At 40.7% G+C, this 15,494-nt stretch overlaps 1 protein-coding gene across 2 annotated transcripts in view; it reads left to right on the top strand.

The window, feature by feature from the left end:
- The window catches only part of ASB13 (ankyrin repeat and SOCS box containing 13), a 51,927-nt gene extending 37,110 nt beyond the window's left edge, over positions 1 to 14,817 (top strand). Inside the window, exons 5-8 of one of the 2 annotated variants that reach the window (XR_010751504.1) lie at positions 8,611 to 8,802; positions 9,997 to 10,131; positions 11,605 to 11,702; positions 12,102 to 14,817. Coding sequence is in view for 1 of the 2 variants with exons in the window: in XM_066384713.1 (XP_066240810.1) it covers positions 8,611 to 8,802; positions 9,997 to 10,124 (320 nt within the window). In the remaining variant the exon portion in view is untranslated. Of the gene's footprint in view, positions 1 to 8,610; positions 8,803 to 9,996; positions 10,132 to 11,604; positions 12,070 to 12,101 lie in introns of those variants that run through there. The other variant, XM_066384713.1, reaches the window with a different exon arrangement.
- The last annotated feature ends 677 nt before the right edge of the window (positions 14,818 to 15,494 follow it).

Below are 15,494 nucleotides of genomic sequence, written 5' to 3'. Positions count from 1 at the left end.
TTCTTTTAATATGTGGAATAACATCTTTGCTATTGTGTTACCTTATAAGTTTTAATGTGTAGAAATGTTTTTATAGGTCCTTTAGACAAATATTGTAAGCTTGCTAATGAATTATGTCCCATCCTGCTCCTCCTTTTCCCGCCAACCTGTGTGTGTGTGAAAAATGGGATGGAAGGGGAGGTGTGATTTTTAGATAAATCCAGCCATAGTTTTCTCCTTAATCTTGAGATTAGCTTCATTTCCTTGTGCCCCTTTCTTTGTCGCTAAAAGAGAGACAATCTCTTTATCCCTATATAACCTGCAACAAGGGCTGGGCCCGGGGCTTGCACATGATTTGGGCTTCCAGACTGCCCCAAGCCATATGCTGCCAGCATATTTAATAAATCTCCTCCTTTAATAAAACTCCTTAAAAATTTATCTGGACTTGGTGTCTCTATGTAAACTTGCGGAATTGAGGTACGGCTACTTTACAACAACTGGAATAAGCATGGGATCATAGACATGAGCCCAAAGGTCTCTGGCTTGAGCCCAGGGTTGCTGGCTTGAGCAAGGGGACAATGACTTGGCTGGAGCTCCTCAGTTAAGGCACATATGAGAAAGCAGTCAATGAATAACTGAGTGCTGCAACTGTGAATTGATGCTTCTCATCTCTCTCCCTTCCTGTCTGTCTATCTCTCTCTCTCGCTATTATATATATATATATTTCTCTTTTGTAGTTTACAGCTGCTAAATTAAGTAATTAGGTAGCTTAGCCTTTTTTCTAATTGAGAGATTGTTTTTCTTGACCTGACTGCTTTAGGTAGAGGAGTGAAAGAAAGAAACGGTGATGGGAGGAATGAGAAGCATCAATTCATAGTTGCTTCTTGTATTTGCCTTGACTGGTTGAACTGGCAACCTCAGTGTTCCAGATTGACCGCTTTATCCACTGCACCACCACAGGTAAGGCCTGACCTGACTTCTGAGTTTGGCTGTGGGAAGTAGAGAGAACTTCTTTTCACTTGTTATCATGATGGAGTGTTTGCCGTGTTCTTAGGATCATACAGTGAACACTGTCATGAACAAGTGTTTATGTTTACTAGGGGCTTGAGACTATTTTAAGCCAGAAATCGGAGAGCAGGATTTTTCAAATATTTTTGAGCAGTGGGACTAGAAAATGTAATAGCGTTATATCCTCTCATATCCTCCTATTTCGGCCCCCTAAATTTATCATTACATGATGACATGCTGGTGATCTGATTCTTAAAAACCCGATTTAATGACATTTTGTGATTGTGATTTGAATCTATTATTTTAGGGATGACTTCATTGATTCTGGGTTATTTGCTTGACTTCTTTAAAATTCTTTTCTACAAGGAACCCTCATGCACTGGTGGTGGGATTGTATATTGGTGCAGACACTATAGAAAATAGTATGGAGGCTCCTCAAAAAAACTAAAAATAGAACTGTCATATGCTCCAACAACTATACTGTTTGATATTTATCCAAAGAAAACAAGACCATTAACTCAAAAAACATGAGGCTCCTCCATGGTCATTGCAGCATTATTTATAATAGCTAAGATATGGAACATCCTAAATGTCCATCAACAAATGAATGTATTATACATATATAGTGGAATAATATTCAGCCATAAAAAGAAGGAAATCTTGCCATCCGAAACAACATGGATGGACCTTGCGGGCATTATGCTAAGTGAAACCAGTCAGACAGAGAAAGATAAACATTATAGTATATGATTTCACTTACATATAGAATATAAAAAACAAACAAGCAAGAAAAAAGCGGGAGGTATCACACTTCCAGATATCAAGTTATATTATAAGGCCATTGTACTCAAAACAGCATGGTACTAGCATAAGAACAGGCACATAGATCAATGGAACAGAACAGAGAACCCAGAAATAAACCCACAGCTCTATGGACAACTGATATTTGACAAAGGAGGTAAGACAATACAATGGAGTTAAGACAACCTCTTCAACAAATGGTGTTGGGAAAACTGAACAGCTACCTGCAAAAAAATGAAACTAGACCACCAACTTACACCACTCACAAAAAGAAACTCAAAATGGATAAAAGACTTAAATGTAAGCCGTGAAACCATAAGCATCTTAGAAGAAAACATAGGCAGTAAGCTCTCTGACATCTCTCGCAGCAATATATTTGCTGATTTGTCTCCACAGGCAAGTGAAATAAAAGACAGGATAAACAAATGGGACTTTATCAAACTAAAAAGCTTCTGCACAGCTAAAGATAATAAGAACAGAATAAAAAGACAAACTACACAATGGGAGAATATATTTGACATAGCGTCTGATAAGGGGTTAATAACCAAAATTTATAAAGAACTCGTAAAACTTAATACCAGGAAGACAAACAATCCAATCCAAAAATGGGCAAAAGAAATGAATAGACACTTCTCCAAAGAGGACACAAAGATGGCCAACAGGCATATGAAAAAATGTTCAACATCACTAATGATTAGAGAAATGCAAATTAAAACCACAATGAGATATCACCTCACACCAGTCAGAATGGCGCTCATCAATAAAACAACACAGAATAAGTGCTGGCGAGGATGTGGACAAAAGGGAACCCTTCTGCACTGCTGGTGGGAATGCAGACTGGTGCAGCCACTGTGGAAAACAGTATGGAGATTCCTCAAGAGATTAAAAATCGAACTGCCTTTTGACCCAGCTATACCACTGTTAGGAATATACCCCAAGAACACCATAGCACTGTTTGAAAAGAAGAAATGCACCCCCATGTTTATGGCAGCATTGTTCACAATAGCAAAGATTTGGAAACAGCCCAAGTGTCCATCAGAGGACGAGTGGATTAAAAAGCTTTGGTATATATATACTATGGAATACTACTCAGCCATAAGAAATGATGACATAGGATCTTTTACAACAACATGGATGGGCCTTGATAACATTATACTGGGTGAAAGAAGTAAATCAGAAAAAACTAAGAACTATATGATTCCATACATAGGTGGGACATAAAGATGAGACTCAGAGACATGGACAAGAGTGTTGGGGTTACAGAGTGTGGGGAGGAGAGGGAGGGGGTTGGGGGAAGGGAGGGGAGGGGCACAAAGATCATGGCTTTTCAGCATTTGCCATATTCCCCCCTTAATCTATAGTCAGACAGCAAATATTTATGTATGGTGTTTCCACTATAAAGACTGCTGTCTTAGGGACAAATGCTGATAAACTATTTCAGCAGTTCCTCCTTCTTCAAAGACTTATATGTCAACATAGAGCTCCATGTTTCATAGGACATACTCAAGCTCACTCCATGCTCCCTGGAGCTTTAGCACAAGGGAATGCCCCACCCTTTTTTGTTTTGTTTTGTTTTTTGTTTTGTAGTATTTTTTCTTTTATTTATTTATTCTTTGTATTTTTCTGAGGATGGAGATGGGGAGGCAGTCAGACAGACTCCTGCATGCGCCTGACTGGGATCCACCTGGCATACCTACCAGGGGGGAATGCTCTGCCCATCTGGGGTGTTGCTCTGTTACAACTGGAGCCATTCTAGCGACTGGGGCGGAGGCCATGGGGCCATCCTTAGTGCCCGGGGTGGCTTTGCTCCGGTGGAGCCTTGGCTGCGGCCGGGAGGAGAGAGATGAAGAGGAAGGAGAGGGGGAGGGGTGGAGAGGTAGATGGACGCTTCTCCTGTATGCTCTGGCCAGGAATCGAACCCGGGAATCCTGCACACCAGGCCAATGACTCCGACGGGTTTACCATATCATGCTTTTTACTTAAAAAAAAAAAAAAATTACATTTCTTTTGAATGCTGATGAACAGGAGACACCAAATCTTTTTCGCCTGCAAACTACTACCTTCTTCATTAGATCTAGCTAATAACACTGTTTTGTCTTTTTCCAATAGCTCCAGATATATGGAAAAGATTTATACAGGCAGATGGGGATCCTCAAACCCCTCAGCGAGATCTGAGAATGGCTTTTAAGATACCTAGAGGCAGAAAAAGCCCAATAGAGATCAGGGGAACTACCAGCTTTTAGGATACACCCTTAAAGGCTCCAATGCCCCAAAGGGGTCTCATAGGATGCCATCTGGGTCCTGCTTCAATAGGGGAAAGGAAGGTCATTGAGCTAAAGCCTGCCAGGCTTACACGCCTCTGCTGTGAGGAAACAGGGACACTGGAAGGTGGGCTTCCCCCTCGCTCCTCTAAGGCCTCCCTTAGAGGTTCAGTCTCTTCCAGCCCTGCTCCAGCCACCTATGACCTAACCTTGCTCAGAAAGCTGGGGTTTGCCACTGAAGGCTGAAGGTGCCCAGGGCCATCGGCCCCATCTACGACACTGTGGAGGAGCCTAGGGTATTTCTTCCAAGAAGCAGGTAAACTGAGCTCATTTGCACAAGGGCCACTTAACTATGTTTTGCCTGAATAGTCAGGTTTTTTATTCTTCCCTCAAAGATCTCTGTTGTGGGTGTTGATAGTCCTATTTTCTGCTGATTTGCTTAATATATAGTGTTTCCTTTATCCCTCCTACCTCAATACCCCACTCATATTTCAGGCTGGGACCTACTCTTAATTTAGAGCTCTCTTTCCTCCTTTTGCCAACTTGTATTATGAATTTACCTTTGCCACCCAGCTTAGTGTATCCCAAGGTTCTCTTTATCATGCCACAGTCACAGAGCTCCAGGGAAAAGCAACCTGGTCTCAACTCTCCAGGTAGAGGAGAACAGAAGCTCCATATCCACGCATGCTGCAAATGGCTTTTTCCAGTCTACCTGAATCATTACCAGCTAGAAGCAGCGGTCATTGGGACTTGGACATGAGCTGCAAAGTATAGAATGATGACAACAATTCCAGTGCCATGTGGACTTTTCCTGTGGGGAACTTTCCTGGACTCCTGCTCCCTGTGACAGCTCCGAACAGACTGAACTGTGGTTGGGTTGCATTTTTCAGGGATTTGGCATGGTGATGGGGCCAACTTGGACTTGGTGAACATGTTAAGGACACTACTCTTTTATGGATTCTTGCTGTATTGGCCAAGAGTTTGCTTAAAGGCTTTTAATCACTGTAAAAAAAAATAGAGGACTGGATGAAGAAGATGGGGCACATATACACCATGGCATACTATTCAGCTAGGAGAAATGATGACATCGGATCACTTACAGCAGAATGGTGGAGTCTTGGTAGCATTGTGCAGGGTGAAATAAGCGAATCAGAAAAAAACAGGAACTGCAGGATTCCATACATTGGTGGGACATAAAAGCGAGACTAAGAGGCATGGACAGGAGTGTGGTGGTTACGGGGGGTGGGGGGAGGGAAAGAGGGAGAGGGGGAGGGAGAGTGGTACAGAGAGAACTGGATGGAGGGTGGCGGAGGACGATCTCTCTTCGGGTGATGGGTATGCAACAGAACTAAATGACAAGATAACCTGGAAATGTTTTCTTTGAATGTATGTACCCTGATTTATTGATGTCACCCCATTAAAATAAAAATTTATTTATAAAAAACAAACAAGCAAACAAGCAAAACAAAAACAGAAACATGACAGAGAACAAACTGGCAATTGCCAGATGGAAGGGGGTTTGGGGGACTGGGTGAAAAAGATGAAGAGATTAAAAAGCAAAAATTGCTAATTATAAAAATAGTCATGGGGATATACAGTACAGCATAGGGAACTTGGTCAATAATTTTGTAACAACTATGTATAGTGCCAGGTGGGTTAATACCTTATTATACTTCCTGTGTGTGGGGGGATCACCTTGTAAGTTACATAAGTGTCTAACCACTATGCTGTGCTCCTGAAAGTAATATAATATTGCATATCTACTATAATTGAAAAAAAAAGTAGTTTCATGATTTAGATGATCTGACCCAATGAACGCAAAAACAAAAACATAAACAAAAATAACTTTTCCCTTTTACCCTTTCTCTATAAACTCTTTATCCACTTAGGAGCAAACTTTGAAGAACTTGGCATTTTCCTTTAAAAAAAAATTTTATCAGGGTGACATTAGTTAATACCATCATTTAGGTTTCAGGTGTATAATTCTATAATACATCATCTGTATATTGTATTGTGTGTTTACCACCCCAAGTCAAATCTCCTTTCTTCACCATTTATCCACCCTTTATCTTCCTCTACCTCCTCCCACCCCTTTTCTCTCTGGTAATCACCATACTGCTGTCTATGTCTCTGTTTCTATGAGTTTGTTTCTGTTTTATTTGGTATTTTATTCATTAGATTCCATATATGAGTGAAATCATATGGTACTTGTCTTTCTCTGATTGGCTTGCTTCACTTGGCATAATACTCTCCAGGTCTTTCCATGGTGTCGTAAAATGTAAGATCCCCCTTCCCTTTTTACAGCCAAATAGTATTCCATTGTGTAAATGTACCAAGTTTTTTTTTGTCTCCTCATCTACTGATGAGCACTTAGGCTGCTTCCAAATCTTGACTATTGTCAATAATGCTGCAGTGAACATAGTGGTGCATATATTCTTTTGAATTAGTGTTTCAGGTTTCTTTGGATATATTTTCAGAAGTGGAATTGCTGGGTAACAAAGCAGTTCCATTTTTAATTTTTTGATATAACTCCATACTGCTTTCCACCGTGGCTACACCAATCTGCATTACTACCAACAATGCACGGAGGTTTCCTTTTCTCTTCATTCTTGACAACACTTGTTAATTGATTTATTGATGATACCCATTTTGATAAGTGTGAGGTGATATCTCATTATGGTTTTTAATTTGCATTTCTCTGATGATTAGTGATGCTGAGCATCTTTTCATAGGTCTATTGGCCATCTGTATGTCCTCTTTGGAGAAGTGTCTATTGAGGCTCTTTGCCCAGTTTTTACTTGGGTTATTTTTTGGTGTTGAGTTTTTTAAGTTCTTTATAAATTCTGGATATTAACTTCATAGCCTTGGTGAATATGTTCTCTCATACACTGGGTTGTCTTTTCATCTTGCTGATAGTTTCCTTTGCTGTGCAAATACTTTTTAGTTTGTTGTGGTTCCATTTCTTTATTTTTTCTTTTGTTTCCCTTGCCTGAGGAGACATACAAGAAAAAATATTGCTACAAGGAATGTTCAAGATTTTACTGCCTACTTTTCTTTTAGGTTTTTTTTTGGTTTCAAGTCTAGCATTTAAGTTTTTAATCCATTTTGAGCTTAATCTTATGAATGGTGTTAGAAGATAGTCTAGTTTCATTTTTTTTGAACATATGTGTCCAATTTTCCCAACACCATTTATTGAATAGATTATCTTTACCCCATTATTTGTTCTTGCCTCCTTTGTAAAATATTAATTGAGTATAAAGGTGTGGGTTTATTTCTGACCTCTCTATTCTGTTCTATTGGTCTATTATGTCTGTTTTTATGGCAGTACCATGCTGTTTTGATTACTATGACCTTGTAGTATAGTTTGATATCAGGTAGCATGATTCCTCTAATTTTGCATTTTTTTCTCAAGATTGCTATGGATATCCAGCATCTTTTGTGGTTCCATATAAATTTTTGGAATATTTGTTCTAGCTCTGTGAAGTATACCATTGGAATCTTGATAGGAATTGCATGGATTCTATAGATTGCTTTAGGTAGTATGGACATTTTAATGATGTTAATTCTTCCTATTCATAAACATGGTATATGTTTCCATAAATTTGTATCTTCTTTAATTACTTTCTTCAATGTCTTATAATTTTTCAAGTACAGGTCTTTTATATTCTGGGTTAAATTTATTCCTAAGTACTTTATTTTTTGATGCAAAAACTTGCCATTATATAAAAAAATTCTGCTACTCCAGGAGATTCCATTGTATAGATTTGTGATGGCTGTTCTCTAAGGATGACATTTTACACAAATCATGTTTTTATCAAATCTGTATTTTTTAATGCATCTAAAAATGCTGTGTTTAGCTACTACTAACTTGTTCACATCTTTTTGAGTATCTATTGTTATCATGGGAAAGAGGTGGATGGCAGAGCTAAATTCAGAGTTATGAGACTTCATCTCTTATTTGAATTCCAGGGTGTTTGGGGAACCTCAGTTATTTTCCTTTTGAGCTTTCCTTTTGTAAATTAATATTTATATTTAGGGAATAGTTATTCATTCATGCAACACACATTGTTAGAGCCTCTGTCCTGCGCCTGCGGTGTGTGCATGTGTGTACATGCCTGTATATATGTGCATGGGTTTGTGTACATGTGTGTGCATCTGCGTGCATGCCTGTGCAAGGACAGGCAGGCGAGCTTGAGTAGCTTAACCTGAGTTTCTAATGTCAGGACCTGTAGGGACAGACTACACAGGGCATTAGAACTATCTCATAACTCACAAGGAATTTTTTGTTTTATTTTCCTTCTTTTTGATTGTTTCTAGTTACATTCTTTATTATTGCTACCTTTCTTGAGCTTTCTTATCATAAGAAATAAAATGTAATTATTCTTTTTGGGTTTTAAAAAAGGATGTGAAAAGCCTGCAGCATGCAGCAGGGTCTGTCTTGAGTTTGTTTTCTGGATCGGGATTGCTTTTGTCTACTGTGCTGGATGAAAACTTCACAGCTTATGTTTCTCTGGGCTCCAAGTTGTCTCTTTGGTGATACTTCTTTCCACTTGACCTGCAGGGGCCAATGTGAATGCAGCAAAGCTTCATGAGACAGCCCTTCATCACGCGGCCAAGGTGAAGAACGTGGACCTCATTGAAATGCTGATTGAGTTTGGAGGCAACATCTATGCACGGGACAACCGGGGGAAGAAGCCCTCCGACTACACCTGGAGCAGCAGTGCCCCTGCCAAGTGCTTTGAGCACTACGAAAGTGAGGCCAGGATCTTCTTGTTGTTTTGATGATACAGTGCATTGTAGAACTGCACAGGAAACACTTATGCAAGAAGCTCTGTTTTAACAATATATCAGATAATTTATAAGTAAATAGACAATCTCAGACTAAGTCCATATGAGGCTGAGAGTATAGCTCCAACCCTTACTCTTTAGCAAACAAAATACAAATGATCTAAGGACAAGATGTCTTCTTTGGGTACAAATTTTTAAATGTGTTTATATAGAATTAGAGTTATAAGAAGATTTCAGATACCTCTCAATTGAAAAAAACTATTCAAATTTTTGCCAGCCCTACCCAACCAAAATCCGTTGTGAACTTAGAGGCAAACTCCATCTATATCTGTTGGCTAACCATTTCCTGGAAAATGATGTTTCTTTTCCAAAAAAAATTTGAGGGACAAAGTAACATGGGAAAATGAATCTCACCAGCAATTCTTTTTATTTTTTCTTTCCAAGAATTTTTTATTTCAAAATTTTTTATAAACTGTGAAAACAGCCTTTGGTTCATTTATATTTTTGTCAAACGCAGATCATTCTAAAAGGCAGGTCCTCGAGGCCAGGCTCTGTTTTGCAGAGGGCCCTGCAGTAGGCTTCCATCTTTGGCCCTCATTTGCTCATGCATTCCTGAGCAAATGAGGGCCAGGCTTGTCTTTAGTCCTGAAGTCCTGACCCTCTGCACTAGGATATGTGTTGCTCCTCTCCTGGAGCTGGGATGTGCGTCAGTTCTCCTGGGGTCCACTTGCACTCCATAACCAGAGCACAGCCTGCGGCCTGGAACTGCAGGAGCGGCAACCAGCAACAAGCCAGGACTAACCCTCACCCTATCCCTCATTTGTCTGCAAGTTTGACAAACAAGCCCATAATCTAGATTAGAGTTTTGCTAATAAATCCTTGTGCCAGGTTATAACATTATGGAGCAAAATTAAAAAAACAAAAAACCCCACACAAAATGAAATGCCCCTGGCCATCACTGGAATTCCATTTCCTGTTCTTGTTTCTTTGGGCCCTGGCTGTCCTGGTAGCCTTCCAGAGAAGGCTTGCAAGCAGGGCATGTCCTATTTCCAGGAAAAGGGAGGTGTTTCCAGTTCTTCATATTTTTAAGTTGAAGGATGTTAATCTATGTTCATCTATGTCAAGCTAACCTCATGTGCTTCCTGTTCCCTTTTTCCAGAGACACCTTTAACCTTGTCACAGCTCTGCAGGGTGAGCTTGAGGAGGGCCACTGGCGTCAGAGGGCTAGAGAAGATCGCCAAGCTGAACATCCCTTCCCGCCTCATCGATTACCTTTCCTACAACTGAGCTACAGGTGTGGGAGCGGGAGTGGGCTGGTGGACCCGGGCTGCTGGCCTTGCTGAGGCCAGTGTTGTTTGTCTGAGGCCCTCAGTTGCTATAGATAGAACAATGTTCCCTGAGTCCCTGTTGGCCATCCTGTTTCGTCTTCTCTGCGGACTCCTGGAAAATATGTCCGGGCATTGGAGAGCCTTGCCTCAACTTCTGTGGGAGACGTGACCCTGTGCTGACACTCCCAGAACTTGTCTCTGACTCTGGTGTTCTCGGTTATCCAGTTGTCCTGTTTTCACCGACCTTCCTTAGAAGGACTCCTAGGAAAGACTTGGGAGCACAGGGGAAGTCCAGGCAGGGCTGGGGTACTGCGGCTGGTTTCCACATGCCTGGGAGGTCGAGGAGCCTGGTGCTATCGCTGATTGGTTCAGCACTAGGCAGCCCTGGGGGGTCAAAGGGAGGAGCCTGTGCTGCGGTGCGGGTGCGGGGGTGGGGGTATGGGGGTGTGGGGGGTGTCTGAGGGAAGTGAGGTGCTAACCATGTGGCCGGGGATGGCTGCATTCAGGGGTCTTCAAACTTTTTATAAAAACTGCCCACTTTTGCAGTGCTGGTCAACCTGGTCCCTACCGTGCAACCAAACAGCGCTGCCATTGGCCCACCATGAAAGCTGGACCGCCCACTAGTGGGCGGTAGGGATCAGGTTTACCAGCACTGCAAAAGTGGGCGGTTTTTATAAAAAGTTTGACGACCCCTGAGTGGGCACTTTGCCAGGCTCACCTGTGCCCAGGTGTATGCATTACTCAGGGGCTGTGTGCGGGCTTTGCGGAGGAAGGCTCAGGTCTTCATTCCGCACAGCCAGCACTGTGCTTCATAGGAAGTGTTTCTTCAGTTTTAGGTCTCAACTTAAGAAGTTTATGTGAGAGAAAAAAACAAAAAACCTTTCAGAAGATATATAGGCTTTAACATAGATTTTGTTAATCTTTAAAACAAAGGTAATGTGAAGGCATGTTAGCACATGTTTCCATGAGTAGTCATTTCCAATGTGAAGGATTATTAGGAAAGGCTGTGGAAATCATTTTCCATCTTTCTATGGTTGCCAAATGAATTCTTTACTACCCTAAATTTTGCTAGCTCCTTGAAGCTCTGAAATTGGTAGGAGAGGTTGCCAGCACCTAGTGGGTGTTATCAACCCCTGATTCGTGCATTCTGCAGATACTTGAGGAATGTCTGTTGTGCTTTAGGCACTATCTGGGTGCTTTGAACTGCATAGGAGTGTCAGGCTCATTATCATAGACGGGGAAAGAAAGAGTTTTGCAATCTGTTCCTATAATAATAGAAATAAGTAGTTCTACATTATAAGCCATGAAGTGAACAATTAAAAATATTCAGACTGCATTTGTTTGCCTAAGATTCTGTATCATAATTTTTTTCAAAAGGAAAAATCAGGGAGTTAAACTAGGAGACTTTGCATAATTAGTTCACATCTATTTGGTTTCAGGGGAAACAGAGAAGACACCACTTGGAACACCCCAGAAATGTGGACATTGCCACATTCTTCCAGAGAATGTGGAATAGAATGAGCCTGAATTGGCCAAGGTAATGCCACATGTGCTCTATGACCAGCTGTGTCTGCACAGAATTACTTGGAATAGGGCCTCAGGTCTGATGGAAAGTTTCATGGTAGTTGCACAGTTATTTTCCATCTCACTGTTCCAGCCATGGTTTATGCTGAGGGTAAAAGCTACTCCCATTTGGTTACAGTCTTAGATACAAGTTCTGGGTAAGTCAGTGTTTCTGTATATACTAATAACAATATAAAAAATGTGTTGGGTTCTGCCTTTTCATATTTGTAATAGAAACTTGCTTCTAGCAATGAGCTGCTAACATTTCTATAACTGGGTAGGCAGAGTACTGAATCCTATTCCCAACTTGCTGCTCAATAAAAGGTGTTGAATAGAGTCCATCCTTGTGTTCACATGGCTCTTTTCTTGTCAGGAGCAGGAACACTGGATGGACTTCATCCTGTGTGAGTTCAGAGGGGCTGCTGTCATCTTCCCTGTACATTGATTGGAAGGTCAAGCGATAGAGCCGTGCCTGTCCCGATTCCCATCTTCCTGCCTCTCTCAGTGCCACCATCATGTGGAGAGACGCCCAAGGGGTCAGATTTTAGGCCTCCTCCTAGTCTGTACCTTCCTCCCCAGTTTACTGAGCTGTAATGGACAAATAACCTGCCTGTTCCCTTAAGTAGGGGTGTGACTCTGGACAAGCTTTTCCACTCCTCTGTTCCTGGGTCTCCCCAGTTGCAGAAGAAGGATAGAAGGCAGACTTTGTTCATTAAGAGGATGTTGATGATCAACCACTGAATCTTACAGATGAGAAATGAGATGCCGCTAGACTCATAGGTGTTTTGAGGCTGAAATTAGGTGATTAAAAGATGCCCTGAAAAGTATAATGTGCTCCCCAAGTGTAAAAGTTATATGGTCTATGGTTTTACTGGTGTTTGTAGATCTTATAGCTGTGTAATGACTCTCTTCTGACTTTGGGATACTACCACCTATTTCAGGAGGAATACATTCAGAAGACCTCTCAGTTTACATTTTAAAACTCAGTGGCAGCCAAAAGATTTAGAGAAGACATTTGCAACATAGATAAATGATTAGTAATCAAAATGTCTAAAGGTCTTTTTTTTTTTTTTTTTAAGTGAGAGGAGGTTAAGATAGAGAGATAGAGAGATAGACTCCCGCATGTCCCCTGGCCAGGACTTACCCAGTAACCCTGTCTGGGGCCGATGCTGGCACCATCTGAGCTATCCTCAGCACCTGAAGCCAACACGGAAGAGCCGAGCTATCCTCAGTGTCCGGGTCAGATGCTCAAGAACCAATTGAGCCACTGGCTGCAGGAGGGGAAGAGAGAGAGAAGGGGTAGTGGGAGGGGAAGAGAAGCCAGTGGTTACTTCTCATGTGTGCCCTGACTGGGGATTGAACTGGGACATCTACATGCTTGGCTGATGCTCTATTCACTGAGCTAACCAGCCAGGGCAGTAGTTCTCAAACTTTTTGAAGTTGGGGAGCATTTAAAATCCTACAAATAATTGTAGGTGCACTATATACAAATTTCTGAGAAATATGTTATAATAATTAAGTCAAATATTAAAAATATATAAAGTTAAGCATGCTTTTACGGTAATTAAATGGAATAAATACAACAAAATTAAATTTATTCTGACATTAAAAAACATTTTTATGTTACATTTTTTGAGTTCTGCTTTTTAGAATTCGTAAAAAAGAGGGGTTAAAAAATAAAAAAACTACAAAAAAGTTATCTTTTTATGTATATAGATACATTCTTAATAAGATTTAATAAATTTGGCAAATCCCAGCATGAATGTGTTAAGTTTTTTCATTCTTGTGTTTATGAGAAACATGAGCCTGATATCCTAATGATTTCTTCAATGTTTGGGCTTATATTTGAAAGGCAAACTGTCATTTCCTCATCAATACACTGAAGAATTCCTCTTTTGTTACTCTTAATTGTGTTGAGTGCAGAAAACCCCCACCATACATATCATTTTAACTTTACACCAAACAAAGGATAGAAGAAACTTGCCTCCTCCAGGGACCATGGTGGGGGTAGTGTAAACAATCCAGCACCACAGCTTAACAGCCTTTTACAACCTAATCAGGCAAGTGAGGTGGGGGGTTGGGCAGACTGTCAGGTTAGAACTAATTCCCCACACCTCTGTCCCCCAAAAATCTAAACTGCAAAACCCTATTGGTTTTTTGGTCTCCAACAGGCACATATTTCTCTGGAATACCGTACACACCTGAAAATCTTCTAGGGTGCACCAGTGTGCCCTGGTGCACACTTTGAGAACCACTGAGCTAGGGCCTATAAAGATCTGTTACAAATCATTAAGAAAAAGATTAACAACCCCCCCCCAAAAAAAAAAAAAAAAAAAAAACAGGCAAAGATTGTAAAGAGGAGATTACAAAAGAGGAAATCTCAAATGTCTCCTAATAGGAAAGGATGGTTGGTCATGATCAGAGAAATCCAAATTAGTGAATATTTAATGAAACAAAATGATACCATTATATATCATGAGTTTCACAAATCCTAAAATGTCTGACAGTTTCTTAATGTTGATGGGCTATACGGGTAAATGGGAACTCATAGATTGCTAATGGGGTATAACCTGATTCCTGGATTTTGGAGAGCTATTGGATGATATCTAGTACCATTAAAAGTACATAAGCCCTGGCCAGATAGGTCAGTGGGTAGAATGTTATCTCAATACGCCAAGGTTGCAGTTTTGATCCCCAGTCAGGGCACATACAAGAACCAACCAAGAATGCATAAATAAGTGGAGAAACAAATCAGTATTTCTCTCAAATCAATTTTTAAAAGTGTATATAGCACATGTGCTTAGTACTTCTACTTTTTACTTATAAACATACCTTAGAGAAACTCTCAGACATAGTGTAAGAAAAATGTGTAGATATTTAGTGTGCAGCAATTTTGTAATAGTAAAAGACCTCATCAATAGGGGAGAAGTTGTATAAGATATTTGTATAATGCCTGTAACTTGGGAATAGGAAAAAAAAAGACTTCATTTCTCTGTGATATTTCATTTCTTTGAAAAAGACAAGAAGCAAATATAAACAGTGTTGCTATTTGTTCCTGGTAGGTGGTGAATAAATGATTTCATTCTTCACATGTTTCTGTATTTTTTTTATAATGAAAATTTAATGTACAGAGGTGGGACAAAGGGAAGAAGTATCTTTTTTAAAAAAAGAAAGATACCTATGTGACAGTTATTAACTGGATTTTGTTTAAGAATACCTTTCAGCTTCCTATTGGCTACAAAATCATATTTTGGGTTAAAAGATTTTGTATTCCATAATAGGTGCTGATGCTTTTTTCTTTGACCAACCTCATTTTGGAATGAAGAGACAGATTGCAGCTACTTTCACGGATATGCTAGAAGACTTAAAACCCCCAAATGTTCTGTGTGGCTCACAGGGCCTGCCTGTATCTCAGGGAAGGGAAGAGTTCGGAAAAGTTCTTTACCCCTCTCTCTGGTTAGCCTGTCCTGCCATGGCATGACTCACTCCCTTGATATTGTGGACCTTCTAAATGTGGCTCTGGGCCAAGTCTCCAGCTTCAAGTCCTATCCCTTGGAGAGACTGAAACCAGTTCCTCTAAACTGAGGAACCATTTCACAGCAGGAAGGTGCAGCCGCTCCTGGGTGCTGCCTGCCCTCTGCAGTTGGGGGAGGGAGGTGTAGAGAAGAAGTGAGTCAGCCAGCAGTCTTCTCTTCTGTCATCCCTGTGTCCCCTCTGCTCTCCAGGGAAGAAAGTGGAGTCTCCTCTTCTGCTCCTTCCCTCACTG

Source organism: Saccopteryx leptura, chromosome 5 (assembly GCF_036850995.1).
Source record: "Saccopteryx leptura isolate mSacLep1 chromosome 5, mSacLep1_pri_phased_curated, whole genome shotgun sequence".
In the NCBI taxonomy this organism is placed as follows: domain Eukaryota; kingdom Metazoa; phylum Chordata; class Mammalia; order Chiroptera; family Emballonuridae; genus Saccopteryx; species Saccopteryx leptura.
The sequence above is the reverse complement of the archived record's forward strand: the minus strand, read 5'-3'. Positions and strand labels throughout refer to the sequence as shown.